Source organism: Lampetra planeri, chromosome 23 (genome assembly GCF_965212315.1).
Source record: "Lampetra planeri chromosome 23, kcLamPlan1.2.h2, whole genome shotgun sequence".
NCBI classification, from domain to species: domain Eukaryota; kingdom Metazoa; phylum Chordata; class Hyperoartia; order Petromyzontiformes; family Petromyzontidae; genus Lampetra; species Lampetra planeri.
The window spans coordinates 6,900,701-6,926,255 of NC_136129.1; the positions used below are offsets into that span (position 1 = coordinate 6,900,701).

The 25,555-nt window shown below is 42.2% G+C and overlaps 2 protein-coding genes across 3 annotated transcripts; both read left to right on the forward strand.

Annotated features, from left to right (window-relative positions):
• The first annotated feature begins 2,385 nt into the window (after positions 1-2,385).
• Positions 2,386-11,206, forward strand: LOC144726364 (bifunctional arginine demethylase and lysyl-hydroxylase PSR-like). Of its 2 annotated transcripts, none has more exons than XM_078605007.1 (6): positions 2,386-2,554; positions 3,304-3,393; positions 3,722-4,434; positions 5,004-5,139; positions 5,748-5,877; positions 7,721-11,206. In XM_078605007.1, the coding sequence occupies exons 3-6, from the start codon at positions 3,728-3,730 to the stop codon at positions 7,804-7,806; spliced, it is 1,059 nt and encodes a 352-aa protein (XP_078461133.1). In that variant the 5' UTR covers positions 2,386-2,554; positions 3,304-3,393; positions 3,722-3,727; the 3' UTR covers positions 7,807-11,206. The 2 variants fall into 2 exon arrangements, with proteins under 2 accessions (XP_078461133.1, XP_078461134.1); XM_078605008.1 differs by having other exon boundaries at positions 3,304-3,383.
• A 1,532-nt stretch (positions 11,207-12,738) lies between these two features.
• Positions 12,739-24,953, forward strand: LOC144726366 (BBSome complex member BBS5). The gene is made up of 12 exons (XM_078605009.1): positions 12,739-12,864; positions 14,234-14,316; positions 14,523-14,588; positions 15,046-15,095; positions 15,378-15,505; positions 16,049-16,184; positions 16,829-16,924; positions 17,599-17,661; positions 18,660-18,794; positions 20,464-20,547; positions 23,173-23,196; positions 23,722-24,953. Exons 1-12 carry the CDS (start codon positions 12,803-12,805, stop codon positions 23,821-23,823), a joined length of 1,029 nt encoding a protein of 342 aa, XP_078461135.1. The 5' UTR covers positions 12,739-12,802; the 3' UTR covers positions 23,824-24,953.
• Positions 24,954-25,555: the final 602 nt, after the last annotated feature.

Here is a 25,555-nt window from a genome sequence, read left to right on the forward strand (position 1 = left end):
GAAGAACCAACTAAAGACAAAAATATGTTTTTGTGTTTCGTGTAAGATTAAACTAATTATTTGGTGATACTCTGTTGGCAGAGTTGCACAAGCACACGTGACCAACGAGTCAACATGTTCGTCAATACCACTTGCCTTCAAAGAAAAACTGTATAATAGGCGACCTTACAGGCCATGACTATTCGCAGTTTAAGTTTCAGGTTTATTTTATTTAACCAGGTGAGACATCGAGAGACACGTGTCAACAGAATGACAAAAGCCAAACAGATCGTGCTTAGAAATGAGAGCAAACACAACTGTCACATGAGAAATACCAAAAAATATGCACACACATAAATCAATGACTTCGGTAAGGGGGTGGGTGACTTGTATTTTAAGAGGCGTGGCGTGAAGATGTTTGAAATAATCAACATAACGTCTAGGTCTAAATTACAAATACAATAAATTATTCCTTGATGATGCAGCCCACTCGATTTCCGAGTAGACCAAGCTCAAAGCAGTCTGAGTTAAATGTCTTATGTGGATGTTAAATTCCGTCATGAAAAGTTCGACAATTGTTTTATTCTCGTGTTTCGTTTACAACCGTTACGGTTTGATAGTTGTGCAATATTCATTCAGGACCCCTCTATGCTCGGTCATTGCAATATTTTATGTTTTCATCTTTTATTTATATTGCTGCTAAACTACACTATTTAAATTTGACCAAGTGAGGCCCACTGAGCTATATAGCTTTTTTTCTGAAGCGACATGGCTATCACAAATGATAGATCAACGAAGTGGCTTATCAGGTGGAAATTTATTGCAGCCAAATACTCCAAATGCATGTTTCTACATTTGGAGGGGAAAACCGGAGGACTCGGAGAAAAATCCACGTGACCACGGCGAGAGAGACACGCAAACTCCAAATATACAGCAAGAGTCACGGTTGGGATCGAACCCACGACTTCCTGCATACCAGGCGAGGTAGTTAACATCTCACCACCGTGGCGTTGCTGCTTGTGCTCGTTCACCATAGTTCTCCCTCGTAAACTAGCCGTGAAACAAATACAAATAATCTTAAAACTTTTGTCATTTAATAAGTGTTCAATCTTCTCTTTTCGTATGGCTCCTGATGTAGATGCAGGGCAACAACTACGATTTCACATTCAGGTGGGCAAGCCAGATAACCCCATCACAGGAGCAGCGGAATGTATCGCTGTGATGTCTCATTCGTATTTGTGGATCGCGAATTGCATCATTATACGTTACGGTCCGTTCTGGATGACTACAGTCACAGATTGGGGAGTTTTTAATTTTCCATTTGTGCATCAGGTATCCGCATCTACCATGGTTTGTACGGATGCAGTTTAGGATTGTGGTAGATTAAATCCAGGGATCTTCAATGTCACAGTGGTGAGATGTTAACTGCCCTACCTGGTACACAGGAATGCGTGGGTTCGATCCCGACCCTGACGCCTGTATATTTGGAGTTTGCATGTCTCTCTTCCCGTGGCCACGTGGGATTTTTTTTCTCCGGGTCCTCCGGTTTTCCCCTACACTATTTAGAAACGTGCGTTTAGAGTATTTGTCTACGATACATTTCCATACGATAAGCCACTTTGTTGGGCTATCATTTGTGGCCAGATCGCTTCTGAAAAATAGCTAAATTGCTCAGTGCGCCTTACCTGGTAAAATAAAAATAAAATTGTTCAGTATTTTTATTATAGATATTTGTTGTCACAAAAGAGCGAAATAGCTCATTGGGTCGTCGGGGCTGTCCATAAATGACGTCACGCACCTAGGGTGGGTCAGACATTTGTGACGATGTGTGACGAGGGGGGGGGGGAGAAATGTGACGTCACATCAAAATGCGCAACTTTAAATAAATATAGACAACACGTTCTACTTAATTAAATATACTTTTTAATAAATGTTTTCTCCTACAACATAAGAGTGCAGTGCCACATTAACTACACACTACAATGACAATAGTTTAAAGCGATTTGAAGCATGTTTTATTTTGGGAGGCGGGGGGGGCAGAGCTTTGTGACGTCATATTTGAGGGGGGGTCTGACTTTTTGTGACGCAGTGTGACAAGGGGGGGGGTAAAAAATAGTCCAAAATCGCGTTACGTCATTAATGGACGGCCCCTTACCTGGTAAAATAAAAAAAAACTATAAGTTCAGTAGGTTATGTTGTTGTCACCCGGGGTGTTATCAGCCGAGGTGGACTTGGTTTCCAGCTGTGAAGGGCGTGGCCATATACGCGTGGCCCCGCCTCTCCACAGTCCGCCCCGCCCCCTACCGCCTTCGCCCCGCCCCCTACCGCCCTCGCCCCGCCCCTACCGCCCTCGCCCCGCCCCCTACCGCCCTCGCCCCGCCCTCTTTCACCCCGGCCTCCGTACCGCCCCGGTCTGGACGCTGCTGCTGCTGCTGCCACTTTGCTACCTCCACCCGTGCTGGAATTTCGTCGCTGTCGCTTGTAGAGAGAAGAGGAAACTTCTCGCCCAGCAGAGGCTCAGCGGCAGTCGAGATCTCTCGCACCGGCCACGCGGGTTATCCTGGTCACTTGTGCGGTCAGTTCATGAACTACGAGTTACGCTTACTTTAACCCACCCCCCATCTTCACTGCCTTTAACAAACTTTGCCGGACAAACACGCGAGACGTGATTTAGTGATCGCGTCTTGCAAGGCGTGAGAGAGAGAGAGGGGAGTGTGTTGTGTGTCCTGCCAGTATGAACGCTCGCACTGTTTACCAGCCAGCTCTAGGCATCGGAGCTACTTGTGTGTTTTTAAAACCTAAGAATATGAATCCTTGCAGTCACGAAAGCTTCAAATCTAGAATCAGTGCCGTGTTGTCAATCCGCTGCTGGACGAGGGGGCCCTGCGGGTTTGTGAGCGTAAGGTCGCGGGAGCATAGAAGTTCAGCACAGTACAAATGGATATTGCTGCAGTGCCATCTGCTGATAGCGTTGGCCCACAATAACAACTCTAAGCATGGTGGTCACTCAGATGCATGGTGGTCCAGGCTCAACTTTGCTTAGCTTTGGAGATCTGATGAGAGCGGGCGAATATTCTTGGTGATTTGGTCAAAATCTTGAGTTCAGATGTGATGTGTGCAGTTCTTAACCCAATTACTGGCGTATTGGTTGCAATGCTGTGATGACTTATTTTATTATAGTATGTGTGCCAAAGTCTACCTGACATAAGAGGAGTCACAAACTATCGCTCGCCTAAATAAATATTGAAAATAGCATTGACATTGAATTACATTGCATGAATTAATGAATACTGTGTACTAAAACTTTATCATTTACATTTACAGACGTTTGTTAACCTACTGCTGGATGAAGCCCTCCCCACGCCGTGTCGATCCTGGAGGTTCAACCATTCTTGACCACGCTGGTCAGTGCAGGTTGGTGAAAGGGGTTGTCCCCAAAAACGCTTCAGATATCCCTCCCCACTTATGTTAGCCATAGCCAGGAATCATGTAGGGAGCCATGTTCACAGCATAGTGCACCAACCACTTTGCAACCACTTCACAACACAAAGTACATTACACTGCCCTCTGACTGCTTAGCAGATATACCAAAATTGCGTTTTTAAGTCCACTATAAATCAGGAGTGTGCTGGGGTTGCCAAGTCGTAACATGGCATCCATGCAACAAGCCAAAACACGAACTCGCCAATGACTTTTATCTCACACCCACGCCCTTCCCGTCGTGTTTGCACTCTCCCGGCAGCGAGCAATGGGTACGACGGATGAGAACAACTTGCAAGATGCCCGCTCCGTGGAAGCACTCACAGCTAAGTTCCTAGAGCTCTACCAGAGCGCCGTCGACGGCGGCTTAACTCCACGCGAGGCAAGGGACGCGTTAATGCAGTGCCTGAGCAAGCCTAGGCGCCGACCGTGCAAAAAGCACCTAAGAGACGGATCCGGCCACCGAGCCGGAAGATGGACGTGGGCCACCCGCCTCTACTGTGCCCTTACCCCGGCGAGACTGTGCGCCGTGGCAGCCCTGGCTGCCTCGATCGTGTTGGCCGTGGCCAAGGGCGACTCGCTGTTCTCCGAGCCCTGCCTCATGGACATGGGGCTGGTGGCGACCGAGATCAGCCGCCCGCCCTCTCACTGCCCCAGCCTGTGTGCGGACATGGAGCAGGTGCCCGTGCTGGCCTGCGACCAGCTGTCGCCGCAGGAGTTTTTGAGGACGTTCGCCTACACAGGTCGGCCGCTGCTTGTGCGCGGGGCCACAAGCGGCTGGAAAGCACTCGCTGACTTCAATTTCACGTTCTTCCAGTTGATGTACTTGAACCACAGCGAAGCGCTGCGGAAGACTGTGCAGGAGTGTCAGTTTTTCTCGTATTCGTCGGGTTTCACCTCTCTGGCCGACGTGTTCAACATGACAGAGGAGAGAGCGACCCTGAAGGATGGCGGCCCCAGTTGGTACGTGGGATGGTAAGTGTTGGCGGCACACCTTGTCGGTGTTGATGGATGAAAGCACAAAGCTCTACATCACACACATCGATTCTTTCGCTCGGGTCTAAGGTGAAGAGTTAGTAAATAAAATAAATAAAATACCTCTTGTAACTTATAACATGAGGTTTTTATAGTGGTCATCTTGTGCAAAGTTATGCTTGGAATATTTGGTGGCTTGTAGTACTGCTTTATAGTTCATACAATATTAAGGATGCTGCTGTGGTGTAATGGTTGACACACTGTAATGTGTTGACGCGGCGAACATCAGTGGCGAGTGATATCTGAAGCAATTCTGGGCGCTACCCTCCCCCTCCACTAACTTGCTTTGGCCAGCATGATGATGTATGGTCAAACAACCCCCATCGAAAGCAACAGCATGGAAAGGTTTTCATCTAGCAGTAGACTGACAAAGGTCTGAAAATAACAATTTGTATAGTTATCATGAATTTCATTGTTCAAATAGGTTTTACATTACACCTTGGGATTTGAGAAGTTTTGTATGGGTTCATATTGAATTGTGCACATGGGATTTTGTGTTTTCACCACAGGAGCAGCTGCAGCGATGAGCTGACTCCCATCCTGCGAAGCTACTACCAGCGGCCAGCCTTCCTCCCTGCCAACTCGGAGAGCAGCACGCTTGACTGGGTGTTCATGGGTTGGGCCGGCCAGGGAAGCCACATTCACGTACGCCCATTGCTCAATGTGCCAACACAGGGGGTGTGGGGGTCTCCAGAGTCAGTACATGTACATATAATTTGTCACTGGTGTTATCTGTTGTGGGGAATTGAATTATCAGGTGCCCAGGTCCAGAGCCCAGTGCGGGAACCACTGAACCACTGCAGCAACTCCCCCCTGCCAATGTCTATGTGTACTTGTACAGCTCTTGGTCATTTCACAAACCCACATGGTATGAGCCTCCCCACACCGTGTGGGTTTGTGAGGGCAGAGATTGTGGACATAGCATTACAACAATGCATTTTTCTGCACTGCCCTCTACTGCCAACGTCGCCCCGAAGCTGCTAAAAACTCCTGTTTTCCAACTCTTACTCAAGCCTGCTTAGCCTCTGAGATCTAACAAAATTGTTTATCTTCTGGGTGATTTAGTCATTGGCACTACATCTGATGGCGAGTTAAATATGAAGCCTGATCGATTACACTGAAGCACTGTGCAATCAGAGATGCTCGCAACTGGATGGGGTTTTTTTCTTCACCGTGTGACCTAAAACCCTTTCGCTGTGGAATGTATTATTTAATAACAAAGTAGTTTACGTTTTTTTCTCTCTCATAATCAGCTGGACAAAGTGCAGCGTCCGTCTTGGCAGGCTCAGATCTCAGGAATGAAAACATGGGACCTGTTGCCACCCCCGGAGTGTGAAGAGGTTTGCCATCCCCTGCAAGCAACACTTCAGAAGGGAGACATACGTACGTATGGCATGTGCATGAGCAGTAGGGTTGCCACTATGATTTTACGATATGGTACAACATTAGATATCATAATTTGGCGATTTCGATTTAAAGCTTTCGTGACTGCAGGGATTCATCTTCTTGGTTCTTTCGGTAAAGTCACGTAGAATGGAAATAATAAAATAATAAAAATAAAACATAATAAAATAATTCTCACGACACTTGCGTTGTGGCCGAAACGTCGTGAGAATTATTTTATTATGTTTTATTTTTATTATTTTATTATTTCAATTCTACGTGACTTTACCGAAAGAACCAAGAAGAATATGGCGATTATCAAAATATCCGTTTCTTTTAACTTTTCAATCGCTCTTTGCAATTGTATTGTTGTACTTTGCTCCTCGAAAAACGATTTCTGAAAGTCTTAAAATGCATTTCGTTCAACATTTTGCCTGCCATCGGTTTCAAATAATATCTACTTCATACCCATAATGCTTATAAGGCAAATATTGCTGCACAAGAAATAAATACAAGAACTACAAAAATGATTACATAGTACGATTGCCATATTGTCAATTACTTGGAAATAAACATTTAGCGAAGCAATGATTTAATTTGATACTAGTTATTTATTGGCAAATTTAATTATCGAGTCTGTTATTCAACAGACATTTTGTGAGGAAATAAAATATTTGAAGATAAATATAATAAGCATCGATAATTCCGTGTGTTAAAGTATGATATATATCGTAATATTGCCGTAACAAATTATCTTTGCATTTATATGGCGCTTAAATGCCCCACCAACTCAAAGCACATCGCATCTCGTATCAAACATACGAAGGGCACCCCCAATGGCAGCTGTCCCGGTGCGGCACAATGTGACTCATGCAAGTGGGCATTAGTCCACCAATAGGGCGCAATCATTGATTGTGTAATCCCGAATGAGACATTTTTGCAGGTAATCTTTAAATTTGGCACATTTGGACAAAGCCACATGACAGAAACCCTCATGAGCGGCCACATTTGTCACCGCATTTACATTTTCCCGCTCTGCGTGACTCTGCTGTGATGCTTTGCAGGCACAAGGAGAGTTTTGCTGCAGCTGATCACGTAGATTTGATCTCAGTGAGCTCTTTGTTCCCCTTCCTTGTAGACTGCAATGTATTCTGTGATTTTGAATGAACTGTTGATGTTAAATATTCATCAAGAGGTTAGGTTTGACTTGTTAATACATCAAAAGGTGCTGGTTTAATAAACACCTTCGTATTTGACCTTACCAAAGGGGTCAAAATGACTGTTAGAAGTGATTGATGTAAAATTCTTTCTTTGTTCATGATGCAATTTGCTGATGGCTGGACTACCCCGATTCCTAGGAGTCCTAGCGGTCATCATCCTCAATGTTAGGGAGAATAATTATACAGATCTTTAAAAAAACAATCATTCCATTTAATGTTTAGTTGCATGGAGCACACTTTCGTACCTGCTTGTAATGCTTCAATATTGTACTTCCTAGAGAAACTAATTATTTTCATTATTGTGGTATAATGGTTTGCACAATGGACTTGCAACACAAAGCTCACCGGGTTCAACCTCCTGGCGCGACAGTTGAAGTCATGGGCAATTTATTATATCCCCGCCACATCTGCCCACCCGACAGTATATATGGGGTCACCACAGTCGATCGGCAGGTCACGTGTGGTGGGGTAAAGGGTTGGTATTCACATCTCTTTCAAGGCATCTGACCAGTGTGAGAGTATACCAAAATATGCATAAGAGGAAAGTTCTAGAGCTCCATCCCCCAGCAGTGGCGTGAGAAAGTAATTTCGATTCCTTACATTTACCTATTTTTCCATTGCAGTGATTGTGGACACCAACCAATGGTACCATTCCACCTACATTCACCCTGGAGAGATCTGCATATCCATCGGCTCTGAGTACGACTGATTACCATTCATTATCATGACCTCCCTGTTTGCAGAGTATTGCAAATGCTGTGTGTGTTTGTAAGTGGGAAATTATGATGTCACATTCCATCACAATCCCCGGTCACCCAGGTTAATTTCCTGTCCATGTACACTGGTGGCAAAATAATTTAGAACTTAGCCAGGATCTGTCTGAAAATAACTGAATTGACAAAGGTCTGTAACTTATTGTTATAATTTTCACATATAACACTGATATTCCATCGAGTAATTGTGAATTGTCGTCATGATCGATGTACCCGTTTGTATTGGCATGGCACACAAAGGAGTAGCTTTGGCTCCCCTATTTCTGATGTTAAATTAAACACACACATGCCATGTCAGTTGTGGGAGTTGTTTTAGCCATATTTCACCACGCTGGTCAGTGCGGATTGGTAAACGTGGGGAACATAGGTGTGGGGAGGGGTGGGGGGCATGTAAGTACGATACAAAAGAACAGTGGGTTTTCGTTGCATTGCCCTCTGCAGACCACCACGTAGCTCCACAGCCACCTTTGGCAAACTGGCATGCCTGGTGATCATCCATCCAAGCACTATCCAGGCTTAAGCCTGCTTAGCTCCTGAGATGTGATGAGGTTGGGTGGATTCCGGGTGATTTGGTATATTCCTACTACATATGTATGCACATTTAGACAGCAATGGGAGATGTGTTAATATCGATGTATAAGATGTGAAAATTGCTTTAAACTATAGTTTCTCAAACCATGACAGGTGGATGAAAGTCCATTGAGATTAAATACGCTATCTTTTTTCACAACAGATGTATGATGGCTGGGGAAGTAAAATGTTTTTTTGTCTGACTTGGACCTGCCTCTGCACGGTTGTACCCTTGTTAATATGAGCACGTGATGCATAATTACATGCTTCAGTAGAACTAAACAAGGTTTGCGTTGGAAATATTAGCATGGAAAACAACCTATAAACATGATGATTAATTTCAGTACGTGTAAAGATTGAGAGCGCACTGAAATTGCTGTCACGATTGAGGCCATTGACACAAAGCTTACTGCCTCTGCATCCTGACAAGTCCAAAGGTGAGAGTGAGTTAGGGGTGGTGCTAGCGCATCGGGTCCCTAAGCAGAACTTATTCCGGTTGTGTCGCATTACTCTAACCATTAACTTGGACCTAAGCAGAACTTATTCGGGTGTGTCACATTACTCTAATCATTACATATTGGACAAGCTACATATATCAAAATAGTGTGATCTATCTTCTTGGTTCTTTCGGTAAAGTCACGTAGAAGGGAAGTAATAAAATAATAAAAATAAAACATAATAAAAAATTCTCACAACGTTTCGGCCACAACGCAAGCAGCCGTCCTCAGGTAAAAACCAGGTCTGTCGAGGCGACAGCGTCTGAATGAAACAACACACGTGCTTGGAGCATATATATAAGCTGGTTTGGAAGGGGGGAAAAGAGCGCCTTGACAAAAGAATATGCATATCAGTCACGAAAGCCTTAAATCGAAATTTAGTGTGATCTAATTATGTTAATAGTGTAGTTACAATTTTGGTAGTGTATTTAGAATTGCAAACGTTATGTTTATTATAATCTGAGTTTGAGCTGATGCAGTGTTTGGTGCATCTGTTTTCATGAAACTTTTGCTTAATTTGATATGAAACACTTTGCTTATGTCTTGTGCTGTCAGACTGTCACTGAGTGTATATGAAACAGCATGCACTTATCACATTTCCCACGAGAGGGTGTGACTGCACCACCTCTGGTTATGCACACATAGCGCACTGCACGAGTAACCCTGAATGCGTATCTCTACCTAAATTCGATTTTGTCCTTGGCTAACGTGAATGGGAAATAATATTTGAACTCGTCATCAGCCTGCACTGCTCAACGTGGTGAAGTATGGTCAATACACCCCTAAAGGGAACATGGTGTGTAGATGAATACAGGCTTGTAAGTTATAGTGGTGATTATTATTACTCTGAAACATAAACTTACCACGCTCCCAGTATCGTAAATGTGTTTTATATTGATAGCCCAGTGGTACCTACTATTTAAATGTAACGAAATCCGTTTTCAAAATCCCTTTCATATTGCAACTGTGTGTGTAAAGTTCACACAGGTACAGTTTTAAGCATGGTTAACTGTTTTAAAACTTGCAATTTATGCCAGGAAAGCAGAACACATTCTTCTTGATCAACTTTTGAAATGGCCATGTGGATAACAACTATTGAGTTGAGTGCAAGAAAATTAGCCCGCTTGTATGTGTGTCCACCACTGAGATAACAAGTTGTCTAATAATCCACAATACATTTAAAATTGTCTCATGTCAATTATCAGGATTATGGCGGCGCCTGCTTGTAATCCATCACTGTGAATGCTAGGGTAGGTGGACCATACATGTTATTAAACTCCCTGTGGGGGTCGAGGTGCCATACCTTGGCTCGCCAGAAAAAGGCAGTACAGCAAGTGGACTAATCTCCATCTCGGTGGGGATAGAGTGTTGCCCCTTCGCATGTGTGAGTTTTCTCCGGGTGCTCCGGTTTCCTCCCACATGTATAAAGAATTCATAAATTATATTCTTTGGGTCTTTCGGTAAAGTCACGTAGATAGAAAAATAATAAAATAAGACAAAATCACGACGTTTCGATCGCAACACAAGCAATCATCTTCTCTCGCTATATTTCTTCCTGCCTCAGCAGTCCGCCTGCTGTATTTTTTCACCTGAAGACGATTGCTTGTGTTGCGATCGAAACGTCGTGATTTAAAAAAAAATATTTATCTACGTGCCTTTACCGATAGACCCAAAGCGTATGAATTCCTGCAGTCACGAAAGCTTTAAGTTAAGATTTAATTCATAAATTGGCTGAAAATAAAAAAAACACCCAAGGCAGGACCCTCCTGATAAACAAAGTAATTGGACTGAAGTGTGGCTTTTCTGGATAAATGAGTATAATGTTTGTACCAAATGGGCAATACTTCCAACATCCGTGCCGATTTGAATATTTTATGCTGTATGTGTTGTATAAACGAAAATATACTTTTACAGAATTTACTAAATGAAACATTTAGGTGTTAACCTAGTGCCATATTTTCTCATTTGAAAACTGGAATTGTGTTGAAAGTGTGTGCGGAAGTAATTTTAAACGTTTGAAGTTTTTGACAATGATTGAAGAAATGCTGTGCTTCAGAAACATTAATTCGTCTTGTGCATGAAGTGCCTTTTAACTTAAATTATGAAATACATGTGTGATAGGCGCCCCTGATTTAAAGTATATATTTTTTTAAACTAATTTTGAGCAATGGCCTCCAAGCGCATTGAGATGCAGTTTTGACATCTTTTTTGTTCGATGCAAATGCATAAACTGGACAATATTGCAATAAAATACGAAGATATTGGCGAACATGAATGTTTGAATTTCTATTAACATACATAGTCCAATGCATAATAGTGTATAATATTTGTGGATAGTCGGCATCAGTGGCAGATATCGGAAGCACAGCGGAATTGAGCCTGGTTAGTACCGAGGGGCAACATTGTCAGTAAAGGGCAATACAGCGACATCAATTGTACTGCACTTTGGGCCAACGTCTATGCTCCCCTCGTTAACTAAACCCACACTGACCAGCGTCGTCAATTACTGTATGGTCAAATAACCACCCCTTTTATGACTCGCACACCGAGTTGAGGCTCTCATCCAACTTGAACATGGGCTGCATATAAAGCAATACCTGTCAACCCCTTACCAGTGCCTCTCTTATTACAGACCAATTCAGACCTTGTTGGTCACCCCGTACCCTTTATTAAATCCTTTATATTAAGTTAACTTGCTTGCTTGCTTGCGTGCTTACGACCGTGCAAATCTTTCGGTCGTTTTTTTACCCACTTCCCGTGATCCAATCGAGCTGACATTTTGCACACAGACTCGTTATGCGTGACAATTAATTTTCGTGAAAAAATTTTCCTAAATTTTACACTTTTTAGGAAAATTTTTTTATATGTAATTACCAATTTCTTAATGGTGGCAGGCAATCATCTGACCCATAGGTGGCAGCAATCTCAAGCCAGAGGACGAGAGGACTCTAGCCGCCACGCATATAAAGGATTTATAGTGCAAAACTTTGTTTTTACGGGTTAATTTTTAAATCTCAACGTTCATCGTACAAAGTCCCATCACAAGGGAGAAACAGAGACAACACATTTTTTTTTATTAACTCATAGTTTTTAGTGTCTACACATAGCTGTCAATCCCGTATCAGTGACTAACTTATTACAGATCAATTCAGACCATTTTGGTCACCCCGTGCCCCTTTATAAACTCATCCTCCTACAAAGGAGAAACACAAACAAATAGACAGTTATTGTTTGATTCAATTCCCCCGTACAAGACTGCGGTAGACCGTGTGGGTTGACACGGTGTGGACTATTTTACCTTTTGGAGGTACAATTCAGTAAGGGGCCGTCCATAAATGACGTCACGCACCTAGGGGGGGGGGACAGACATTTGTGACAATGTGTGACGGGGGGGGGGGTTGAGAAATGTGACGTCACATCAAAATGCGCAACTTAAAATAAATATAGAATTGTTATAACAACACTAATTGTTATAACAACACTCCTACAACATCAGAGTGCAGCGCCGCATTAAATACGCACTACAATGACAATAGTTTAAAGCGATTTGAAGCATGTTTTATTTTCAAAATGGAAATATGGTTTTGTGGGGGGGGGGGCAGAGCTTTGTGACGTCATATTTGAGGGGGGTGGGGTCTGACTTTTTGTGACGTCGTGTGACGAGGGGGAGGGGTCAAAAATCGTCCAAAATCGCGTGACGTCATTTACGGCCACGCCCAGCCCCCCCCAACCTGGCACCCACCACCACGCATCTTTACTCCGCTCGCCCCATTGGCCCCGGATGCCTCACGTGACGCGAGCCTTGCGCTGCGATTGGTCCTCGTCGGGGAAGCGTTGGCGAGACGGGAGCGTCGGGCTGACCGCGATGGCGGCCTCCTTGGACGCGCTGTGGGAAGACCGCGACATTCGCTTCGATGTCTCCCCGCAGTGAGAGCAACGGAGCGGGCACCCTCTCCTCACCTCCCTCTCCTTCCTCCCCGCAGGCTCTTCGGCGAGGCCGGCTTCATTGGCCACTGCCGGTTTTATTTCCCGCAAAGCGCCGCGTCGCTGCAACGTTTAGCGTTAGGCTTGGGGCCTGTCGCGTGTTGCCATGGTTACGGGCCGCTCAACTCGCGCGCACAGTGCAGCGTTTAACATGAAATAGGCTTTCGCGAGCGATAAATCGCGTAAATATACATGTGTGTCATATTCTTGGTTCTTTCGGTAAAGTCACGTTGAAGGAGAATAATAAAATAATATTAATATAAAACAATAAAAAAGACACTAAGGGGAACGATGGGATTTTTTTTATTGTTTAATATTTATCTTATTGTATTACTTCCCTTCTACGTGACTTCACCGAAAGAACCAAGAATATGAATCCCTGCAGTCACGAAAGCTTTAAATCAAAATTTTAATGTGTGTCGTTAAACCCGACACAGCCTATGAGTAATGTTTGTGTCACGGAAACAGAACGTGCCAATTCGTTACTAGTACAGCACACCGGTTGTGTGTTGGGAGAGTAAATCCACAACATTTGCAATCTGAGTGTACGACGTTTCGCCAGTAATTACAACCGGCATCATAAGGCGACAGTGACGACATCACATATATCCCTCAATTTAAGGAGCGAAACAGGAAGATTTCTCCACAAATCTGGCTATCGCCTGATGATGGCGGTTGCAATTACTGGCGAAACGTCGTACTCAGATTGTAAATGTTGTGGATTTGCTCTCCAACACACCGGTGTGCTTGTGATAGTAACAAATTGGCACGTTCTGTTTAAGTAACAAACCTAATTGTCTGTGTCGAGTGGTGGCGGGTTTAACGACACATTTATTTTACGTGATGTAACCCCCCAAAAAACCTGTATTATGGAGTACAGTGATTTATTACCATGTCCATAAGAAAGACTTAATGCTTTCCTTTTTAAACGTGACTTAAAAAAAATTGGGGTTTGAGTTACTGCACTCGTGAATGTACACGTTTTATTTCATTATAAATGATCCGGTTATAAAATTGAATTACTTTAGCAGGGCAGTCACTTGGCTATATTGAGCACTTTTGTCAATCCACTGCTGGATGAATACATGCCCGTGCCTTGTGGGTATTGTGAGTTACTTGACCATACTCCACAATAACCACTATACCAAATTTACACGACTTTAAAATATAGTATCAGCGCAGTGTACTGTTAAATCAACTCAGAGCTTCGCCGTTGCATCCATCAGCTGACTGTCCGTGGTAATTGTGCTTTTCGCTGTGTTGTGACATGTTTACATTGACTGAGCATGGACTTTGTTGTATCCTTGGGCAGGCAGATGAGAATGCGTGCAGGAGAACTGCTCATTGATTCTCTGGACTCAATTGAAGACACCAAGGGGAATAATGGGGATCGTGGTGAGTGCCACTCCCATCATCAGTTTGCAGGGAATTAAAATGTCTAGATAAGCACCAACTAACTGTCCTGGCATGCCATTAGGCCATATTGTTGTCAATGATGTTTTAGCGGGACATACTACACGCTACACGTATGAACTTTCTGACGTGTTATGTTTTTCAATTTAAACATTATTTGGTGTGAATGTGCACTTTTCTTGTTGCAGGTCGGTTGTTGGTTACAAACTTGAGGCTAATTTGGCACTCGCAATCACTGCCAAGAGTGAACCTATGTAAGTGCATGGCAGTTTCGTTATTCAACTGTGTAAGAGCAGTTTTGTTTTTTAAAAGTGGGTGATTCTTTTGCTCATATGGGCATTAACGCAATGCTAATCTCCGGTTTACAGCCCTGAGCCAATGGTAAACATTCTACATTCCTATGGCAGAGGTTATTCCTTCCATAGGGTAACCACTGTTAACTTCCCTACGAAGTGGTACTTATTTTATCAACCCCGAAGAGATGATAGGCTGTTATCTCCACCCAGGATTTGAACTTCAAAGTGATTGTAAGTGGCTTCCTCTAGCACTGAACGACCTTGCCAGTTAATGAACTTGAGTTATCTCAAGACTTTTAAAATTAATGTTAACTTTGTACAGTATCCATGATAATATAACAATATGGGTCATCAATAGCAATGGGCTTTCAGTTAGTTATGAAGATTATCACTGTATTGTTCATTGTTTTCACAGCTATTGGCTACAACTGTGTGATAAGCATCACAACACGAACAGCAAATTCGGTGGGTTTCAATTTTCTTATTTCCTCTCTTGTATTGGGAACATAGAAAACATACACGTAAACCAGTCCGGTTTATTGCAGAGGTTAAAAATTCCTGGCTATATCTGGAAAATGACCGTTATAACGGTCACTCCATAGCTTTAGTAGACCAGTTGCAAATTTTAAGTTAAAATGTAATGGGTTTAATTGTTTAAAAGAAACCTAATTTTATTGGTTCATCTTGAATGCTCCACAGCAACATTCAAAAATTAAATTAAATCGTGGCTTGTGTATTGGTGGACAGAAATTGCGCGGGCAGACTGAGGCCCTGTACATCCTGACCAAGTGCAACAACACGCGCTTTGAATTCATCTTCACCAACCTGGTGCCCGGAAGCCCCCGTCTGTTCACCTCCGTAATGGCTGTACACAGGTTGGCAACTTGCATTTCATATTCATAGCAGAGTCGACAAGTTGTAGTGCTGACATTTTGCCTCTTCTATTTTTAACATTTCTTGAGCAACAAAGCCAACTCTCCACTTTGGAGGCAAGGGTTTTGTATGTCATGTATTTTTGTGATATTGGCAAACCTACTGCGCTGCAAAGTGGCCAGGAGATGGAAGTATACCAAGTGTTTTTTGTAAACTTGCCTATCTGGACCTTTTCATTGTTAACCCATCATATGTCAGGATTTTCTGCAGGCCCTTCAGTGTTTCCGAAATGAAAGTTAACTTAGAGACATCCACAATGAGCACCCTCCGTCTTCCTCGAGTTTTGACATGTCATCCTATTTGTTGATGGCCTTTTCATATATATGTAAAACATTTCTTTAAGTGGAATTAGCCAAACATCTCGGTACCTAACCCTCTGGGAAAAGTCTTGAGACTCGGTGAGGCTGTCCTAAATAAAAAATAAATTATGCTATTATTCACCTGTTACAAATGCAACTTCATTAACTGCTTATTGCTCTGAACAGGGCATACGAGACATCTAAGATGTACCGCGACCTGAAGCTTCGTGGTGCGCTGATCAGTAACAGGCAGCTGCGGCTTCTACCGCAGGAACAGGTTTATGACAAGATCAACGGCGTTTGGAACCTGTCAAGCGACCAGGTTTGTGTGTCAACTGCTGGCTGGTGTGCTAGGCCTAAATCTAATTAATCTTAAAACATTGGTGCATAAAAGGCCTCTAAACTTCATCTGTATGGCACTATTTCAAGTGTAAAATATCAGAATTTGTAATTATACTGTAAAGCTCTTTTTCACATATGTCCAGTATATCACAGATGTCCAGTATGTAGTGTAAAATGAATACGTTTTATTTGTCTGCATGGTTTAACTTTAATAGCACAATTGTAATATTGTTGGTGATAAAAGGGTACTGTTGTTATTTAAAATATAATTGTAGAATATTAATATGCGTAACTTTGTCCATCCACTCCTGGATGTATGCTTCCCTCTACTGCATTACTTATGGAGGTAGTTTGACCATACGTCACCACACTGGTCAGTTTGGGTTGGTGAAGAGGAGTCCCTGGATTAGTTGAGATATCACTCGCAACTGATGAGAGTTATGGCCAAGATTTGAACGAAGGTTGCCGGGTTCAAAGCGCAGTGCGCTTACAACGGTGTCACCACTCCACCAGTATGTACTTAGATAAATGCATCATGGAAATGTATTTTAGCTTCAGTAGCAGATGGCTTTTTTTGACGGGTTATGAAGACTATACACTAAAGTTTGGATGAATTATTTGCAGGGAAACCTGGGCACCTTCTTTATAAGTAACGTACGTCTGGTGTGGCATGCCAACATGAATGACAGCTTCAACGTCAGCATTCCATACCTGCAAATTGTGAGTAGTGTGTTTTACATGGTAAATAACATTTCCAATTTGTAGAGCATCTCAAAACACTTTATAGAAGTGAGGGACATTCGGGAAGAAGGAATAATGAGAAGAGGAGGTTGACGCCAGGGCCACCCAGGGAAGGGCAGAGAGAGCAACACCACAGCACGGACCAGAGTCAATGAGGCCAAGTAGAAAGGGACGAAGCAACTGGGGCCCAACAAGTCCCCGGACGTCCTCAGGACACCGGGGCCCAATGACCAACAAGTCACGGAGCAATGAAGGGTGTGTCCAGGACCAATGGGTCCTAGGGGCAGCTGGGGCGGTAACCATGGAGTCCCAGGGTAGTTCCGGTGGCAGACGAGGCCCGGGACAGACAGGACGCTGTGGCATTAAGGAGCAATATTTCTTGAGGGTTAGGCCAATACGTGTATAGGAATGAAAATAAAGTTGGGGAGAAAATAAAAAAACAGGCAGGGAGGCAGAGGAAAAATGCAGAGAAAGATTGGATTGTACAGTGGCAATCTAGTATGTATTCCACAATAAAATATCTGATGCATCCATTTTAATGCATTATTATTGTTAACATTATATCTACATTGAAAATCACATGATTTTGTGTGTACAGTAAAACACAGTTTTTGACAATGTGTGTATTACAGTTCTTTTCATTTTTATTGCAGCGTTCAGTGAAGATAAGAGATTCCAAGTTTGGCCTTGCATTGGTAATAGAAACATCACAACAGGTAAATACATATAAGAAAAAATAGTTTCTATATCGCTTAATCATACTTGATTTACTTTTCTGCGTCTTTTCGTTTTTCAATGGTGGAAAATCTGGGCCATTATGCCAGCGTACTTGGCCTCTTTTTCGAATAACGTCACGGAATATTTAACGTTCACCGTAAAGCAGACGGCACATTTCATGATTATCCCCACAGTATTAAACAGGGTGGCCTTTGGTTCCAATGGCAAACCTCTGCAACAAGCTGCATATGTGTGGGCCATGTCGCCTCCATGAGCACATTTTTAGCTTTCAGGTATCTTTTATTGGAGCATGGTTTGTATTCTTGCTCACGGTTTGTGAGTTTGCTGGTATCAAAAATATGTTTTATGAACAACCCCAATCAATATACGTGGGTGACAACTACCTGTGTGCAACAGGACCAGAAGGTTAACTTTGAACTATTAGCTCTAATAATGACATTAACCGGGATGCCCTTTATATCTAGTAATCCAAATTACTTAGCTATTCCAAATACAATGCTTTTAACCTAAGGCCTTCGTGTACATATAAATGCGTATGTTGATGAGAACAACGGTGGTGATAAACCATGTCTGTCCTTTGCATGCTTTGCATGCAGTGTTAATTTAGCATTTTTAGTTTAGTCATCATAGTGTAGTCTGACAACCTGTAGATGTTTGGCCAAGTCTGAGTCTAGTTGGCAAACGCAGCCAAATATTTAGTCCACTCTGAGTTATTAGTTTTTGGAATGAGCGACACGTAATTTCCCTCTCCCCAATGTCAGATCAGTTTGTAAGTGATCATGGTCAGTTCTTTTACATACTTGTTTATCAAATACAATTTTTGATTTTCCTCAGTGCACTTCATTTTCAAATAACATTACTTAATCATCTTAGTCCGTGTCTTCATTCAAACGAGTTAATTTTGTCTCATCACATTCTGGAATAATTTGCTATTTTTGTCACTGATGTGATAAAAATTTACACGGGTTGCATGCAGAGTGGTGGCTACGTGCTGGGTTTCCGTATCGACCCCCTCGAGAAGCTACAGGAGGCAGTGAAAGAGATCCAGTCGCTGCACCGTGTCTACTCCGCCAGCCCCATTTTCGGGGTGCAGTTTGAGATCGAGGACAGGGTATGGACAAGGATCCTTCTCACGTGATCTCACACATCACACGGGCTACGGTGCAGGGATGTGTGTAGGGGTCCTGCAGTAATACAGAGGCTAAGTGATATGGATAGCTTTAGTATAATGATCCCCGAGTATTATTAAATAACAATGGAGTAACGGGGAAGAGATAGTAACGTACGGATATGGAGTGAATTATTTGGCTTGTTTGTAGGTGCTAGGTGTATTGTTACATTTCATGGCCCATAAGAGATGGGAATTACTTGGGAGAGGCCTTCATCCAACAGTGGATTGATCATGGCTGTAATTTTTGCATCATAGCTACATGATCTAACCCAAAAATGTATCACGAATCGCAGGTATATAGAGTCCCTATATATACCTCGGTTCTATTGCAAGGTTGCCTATTTTGCTGTAGTTCAGCCATCACAGGGATGAGTTAATTAAATGTTTGACCAAATATAACAGGCTAATTTTTAACTTGATAATTTTGTATGGCCCGCGAATGATGTTATGAATATCCAAATGGCCTTTGGCAGAAAAAAGGTTCCCCACTGAGGTTTATAATGTTGAATTCCTACATACACAGAGGTATAGTGGGTTTCTCCAAGGTTTGGTTCTCGGCCAAACACTCACGGACTCATCTCTCTGTAAGGTGATTAATGGGTATATTGTTTCGTGAAAAAATGTAAATGATTTTACATTAATAAAAAAAAATTCAATGTGATTTGAAGCTTTCGTGACTGCAGGAATTACTCTTAGGTTCTTTCGGTAAAGTGACGTTGAAAGAAAATTAATTAAATAATAGAGTACGACGTTTCAATTGCTTGTGTGTCTGTGTGTCTCCGTGTCTGTGTTTTGTCTCTCTCTCAAATTTAGTTCTACCTGACGACGATTGCTTGTGTTGCAATCGAAACGTCGTACTCGATTCAATTCATCTTCTTTCTACGTGACTTTACCGAAAGAACCAAAGAGTACATTTAAATGTATTTACTGGCAAATTTTAAATACAAAATTGGCCTCCTGATCTGTGATGGGTTGGCCATGATACATGAGTAATTACTATTGTTAAGTAGCATATGTGAGTAATTTTAAATATTCATGGCTGTGTGTCTTCTGCTTGTTTAATCACATGATCTCACATTGTGTAGAGCTGTGTGAAATTCCACGTGATAAAGTAAAATATATGGCTCCTGGCCACCAAAAAGCGATACTTTGCTACTAAACGACTGGCAGAAATGACAATTATCAGCACACTTTATGTTCATGTAAAACAGCCAATTTTACATATCTTGTAAAATTGGCCTCCTCTGAGGACATGGTGGTGGCGAGATGTTAACTACCTTGCAATGTATACAGGAGGTCGTGGGCTCCATCTCAACCCTGACGCCTGCTGTATATTTGGAGTTTGCATCTTCTCCCCGTGGTTGCACGGATTTTTCTTTGGGTCCTCTGCTTTGTCCCTCCACATTTAGCATCAACATGCATTTAAAATATTTGGCTGCTATAAATTTCCACATGATAAGCCATTTGGTTGAGCTATCATTTGTGGCCAGGTTGCTTCTGTTAAAGAGCTATATAGCTGGAAAAAAAATAGTTTAGCATAGTTGTGTGATTTTTCACCACATGCCTGTACTATTATGTAATTATATTGTGGGTATTTGTATTTCTGCAGCCCCAGCCACTTGATGAAGTGACAGTGGAGAATGCCTTGGATGACGTGGAAATTCAACAGGATGAGCCAAGCGACGCCTTCGTGGTACAAACTTGCACCCCACCAATGTAAATTTTTAAAATAAAATTAGTGACGAAAATAAGATTTTTATTTTAGTCAATGATGACGATGTGGATGAAAATCATCAGGTATGGCGACAATGACAGCCCGCCAAAAGACCAAAGTGTGATTGGCTGACGAGATTAAATTAGTCCGAATTTAGACACACTAAGATAATTTAGTTATGTTATTAGAGACTGCAGTGCACGGAAAAAGACCAAAAATGGTAATAGACTGCGACCTTGACAAAAATGAAAAATGATGACTAAATTAACGCTCCACTCCACCCACGTTACGATCTGATGCCCAGGCCTTAGTGGTTGTCCGTGAAATGCGTAAAAAATACCATACTGCCACAATTGTGCCGAGGACTGATATATTCAACAGAAGGACTTTCACTAAATAAGAATTGACACTACCTGATGGCTTGATAAACAAAAGTTATCCTCCAAATTGGCCATTGGATATTATTGTGAGCTGGGAAAAAAATGTGTGAATAAACAGAGAAAATCTTATTGAGTGCTTTTTGAAAAATATTTAAGCCGCGTTTCAATCTCAGACAATTCAGTTGGACACAATGCCTTGACAAACCTCAGGTTTTAAAAATAATTTATAAGGTTACTAGCGGGAAGTACCCGGCGTTGCCCGGGCGAAAAAGACACACACACATCGACTTACACACAGACATCGACCCACACACACAAATACATCGACTTCCACACACACACACATTTGGACTCAAACACACAAACATCTACTTACACACACACACATGTAATTACACAAACACATCGACTCACACACACACACACATAGACTTACACACACACATCGACTCACACACATACATAGTCACACACACATTGACCTACACACACACATATGGACTTACACACACACATTGACTAAGACACACACACATGGACTTACACACACACATGGACCCACGCACACACATCAACTCACACACAGACATCGACTCACACACACACATCGACTTACACACACACACATGTCGACTTAAAAATGCACATGAACTCACGCAGACACAGACTTACACACACACATCGACTCACACACACACATCTACTCTCACACACACACATCGACTCACACACAGACATCGACCCACACACAAAACATCGACTTACACACACACACGTCGACTTACAAACGCACATGGACTCACGCAGACACACATTTCGACGTACACACACACACATTTCGACGTACACACACACACATTTCGACGTACACACACACACATTTCGACGTACACACACACACATCGACTGAAACACACATATCGACTTAAACACATACCGCACACACACACATGGACGTACACAAACAAACACAGCGACTGTCACACACACACATTGACTCTCACACACATTGATGCACACACACACGGACTCGCACAGACACAACGCACACACATATATGGACTCACACGCACACATGGACGTGCACACGCATAGCGAAAGAAGCAAGGGAGAGGGGAAATGCACGCGTGTATACTAAGTAATAAGGAGCGATTGCGAGGGTGTTCCGCCATTTTGGTGCAAACATTTGCCGCGAGCAAGAGCGGCAAATTATGAAAGTCAACGAAATACAAAATGAACCTAACCTACCTGTAACTATGAGCAGATGCGCACCAATCAAGCGTAATTGACATCACGTCACTGCTCAACCCCTGAACTGAGGGGGCAAGTGTAAATATGATAGAATGAAGACGTAATTGAGTATATTTATGCAGTAAGTGATATTGCGTGGCTGCTTATGCCTCAAGAGTACAGAAAAAGGCTATTCTTCCCCTCAAACCTGGATTTTGTCAGCAGGACAGTGATATTTAGAAATGTACCTATTTTCAAAGAGAAAACGTGTGCATAAGTGTCATGGGCTCACATAAAGACGTGGTCGTGAAAGCCAAAGGTAGTGGTAGACGGGGAGAAAAATCGTGTTACTTCGGGTAAAACATTGCTTAATCCCTGTCATTAAATGTCTTACCGATAAAAGGCAATTTGTAATGAGTAAACAGTCATGGTAATGAATGTTTGAAGAGAGCTGTAAATGTGTGTTACCTTGCGCAGTGTACACGAAAGATAATCTCCCCTCACCCCCACCGAACGCGTGTGACTTGGTAGGGGTCCTCCCCATCACCGAACGCGTGTCAGTTGGTAGGGTCGAACATGCGCTAGCTAATAAATGAATAACAAATAACAGCACTAAATAGTTTATTACACTACTTTAAAGGTGACGGGCGCGAAATGGGAATAGTGCTGGCTCGGCACGGGGCTTATGGCGTGATGCCTGGCTACTTTTTAACAACGTAAACCCCACGGTTTGCGAGCCAAATCCTTTGCAAGTTTCGGCCACACACACAGACGGACAGACAAAAAATGTCTTTTATAGGTAAGAAGAAGAATCGTTGAAAATCATATTATTCAATTAGAAACGAAAATATCACTATTTTGGTTCAAATTGGCCCTTTATATGCTTTTTTGTATGTTACATTGTTGTTAATGGGGTACATAGTACTAATTACTAACCATACCACGAGGAATGCCAGTTATGCGTTACATACCCGTTTCCATGTGTTGTTCGCAGGCCTACTTTGCCGATGGAAACAAGGTACGCCAAACAAGATGGTCAATAAAATTACGCAATCAAAATTCACCCATTTTTGGCATTTACCATCCATATAGAACAATCAATATTTTTTCCCGTAACATGTGTAGTCCTTGGCAACTTAAATGAGGTCATTCAGCTTGCTGCACTTGAGAATTGTATTTTATTTCAGCTGAGAGCTAAGGATTTCATCACAGGCTTTCTGTGATATTGGCTCAGTATAATACATCATTCTCCTGAGTCACCAGTCATCTTCCATTCAATTCATTTTGGCATCCCTTTTTAATATGTAGTGTCATTAGTCTACACAGTAATTGTGAAAAAAAATGTATATTAAATGTTGCACAATGCAGTGAAGCCTATTTTAGAGCTCATTCGACTTATTTGCTGGATATACACAGACTGAACCAATAATACAAAGCTGGGACAAATGCATTCAAGTGGATTTACAAGACGTCTGGAATAGGGCTGTCGTTCCACAGACACCAGAAGTGGTTCCAACATGTATCGTGTCACTTTGGTTTACAGCAACAAGATAGGGATCCCATATTCAACGAAGATCTCGGTCTTGCAGTGGAGAAGCTGCGTGACGGATTTACCCTGCAGAGTCTCTGGGATGTTGTGAGCTAAGCTTGTCTACATGTATGCCACTTAAATGTCATTTCCCAAACCCTCCTCCTGTACCGCAAGTGCAATAAGTTGAACATTTTCTAAAGTTGACAGGATACAATTTTTTGTTCAGAAGTAATCATTCGATGAGGGCTCATTCGTATATAAGTGCAATTTTGTATGGATTTAGGCAGCACCAATATAAGTTTCCTTACGGCATTCCTCTTGGCGCTGTGGTTGTGAGATGTTAACTACCTGGCCTGGTATACAGGATATCGTGGGTTTGATCCCGATGCCTGCTGTATATTTGGAGCTTGCGTGTTTTCCCCGTGGTCGCCTGGATTTTTCTCCGGGTCCTCCGTTTTTTTCCCTCCATATTTAGAAACGTGTTTTAGAGTATTTGGCTGCAATGCATTTGCATGTGATAAGCCACTTCGTAGAACTATCATTTGTGGCCAGGTCGCTTCTGAAAAAAGAGCTAAATAGCTCGGTGGGCCTTACGAAATAAAACGTTTAGTTTAATTCATTAGCATCATGCCTACCTGGCCAGAAAAAGTGCCTCCCCTTGGCTGCTGAACAGAGTAACGTGAGCAGAATGTCACTCGATTAGGATATGAATTAATCATTACTTTTTAGGCATGCGTATGAGGAATTTGTGTATGCTGCACACAATGGTCATATGATCTCATAGTGAATAATTTAGTCTCTCTTAATCTGGTGTTTTTAATCCCCGCTAATTAAAAGTAAGTGTGAAGTGTTCTTTGTTGACTATTTTAAAAAAAGATGCATGTGCTGTATAGCGGGATTCATTTTGTACATTCTGTAATGTCAGTAAACCAGTTGTGTGCAGTGGACAGTATATATTCAAAACACATACCATACCACAATTAATGTGCACAAACTCTGAGCATTGGGCTCCTAATAGCAGGCTGTGTGCATCCAGAAACAGACTTGCTATTGATTCTATGCTATTGATTCTCAGAATATTTTTTTTTCCCTTTAAGGAAACCACAAATTTGAAATCTAGGCTTCATTTGAAGGGGGGTAAACTCGTGTATGTTCGTGTTTGTAAATGGGGCCATTCTTGATGACGAGTTGTGCAAAAGAAGCACTCAAATAAATGGGATGTTGTCTATAACTCCAGAAAAACATCGAGTCGTTTGTGATGTTTTATGAATTACACTAAATGTTTTTCTAATGTTTGAAACTTTCGTGACTGCAGGAATTGTGATTTAATTTTATTTTATACCTACGTGACTTTACCGAAAGAACCAGAGAGTATTTTTCTAATGTCTTCCAAGAATTTTTTTTTCAAAATGCAAATGTACCCAAAATGTCATGAGGTTTCTCTTTTGTCCGTTGTGTTTTGTAGTGCATACTATAATCCACGAGGAATGCTCTATGTACACTCATCTTTACGGATGTTCTACTCTCGAAGAAGTCACACGTGTGTGTGTGTTGCCTTTCCCCCCCCCCCCCCGCTGTGCTTCAGTTACACCAACCATCACTATAGCAATCACGGATTTTACTGTGCTGCAGTTTAATCAATAGCATAGCTTCATAAAATAGGAGCTATTTCATATTTGGCACATGGTCTCAAGTCAATATAAATGCAGTATGAGACAACCGTTGTTTGATGATTGAAAATATGCAATAAATGACAGGTTTAAACTTGCTTCATATCTACACATGATGTTCTGCAGACTACACACCACGAAAAACAAGATTATAGTGTTGCAATATTTTTTTTTAT

Coding starts and splice junctions, on each gene's coding strand:
- LOC144726366 (XM_078605009.1), top strand. CDS start 12,803: ATGGCGGCCTCCTTGGACGCGCTGTGGGAAGACCGCGACATTCGCTTC. Junction 14,589..15,045: donor ACTGCCAAGAGTGAACCTAT/GTAAGTGCATGG, acceptor TTGTTTTCACAG/CTATTGGCTACAACTGTGTG. Junction 16,925..17,598: donor GCATTCCATACCTGCAAATT/GTGAGTAGTGTG, acceptor TTTTTATTGCAG/CGTTCAGTGAAGATAAGAGA.
- LOC144726364 (XM_078605007.1), top strand. CDS start 3,728: ATGGGTACGACGGATGAGAACAACTTGCAAGATGCCCGCTCCGTGGAA. Junction 5,140..5,747: donor GCCAGGGAAGCCACATTCAC/GTACGCCCATTG, acceptor TCTCATAATCAG/CTGGACAAAGTGCAGCGTCC. Junction 5,878..7,720: donor ACTTCAGAAGGGAGACATAC/GTACGTATGGCA, acceptor TTTCCATTGCAG/TGATTGTGGACACCAACCAA.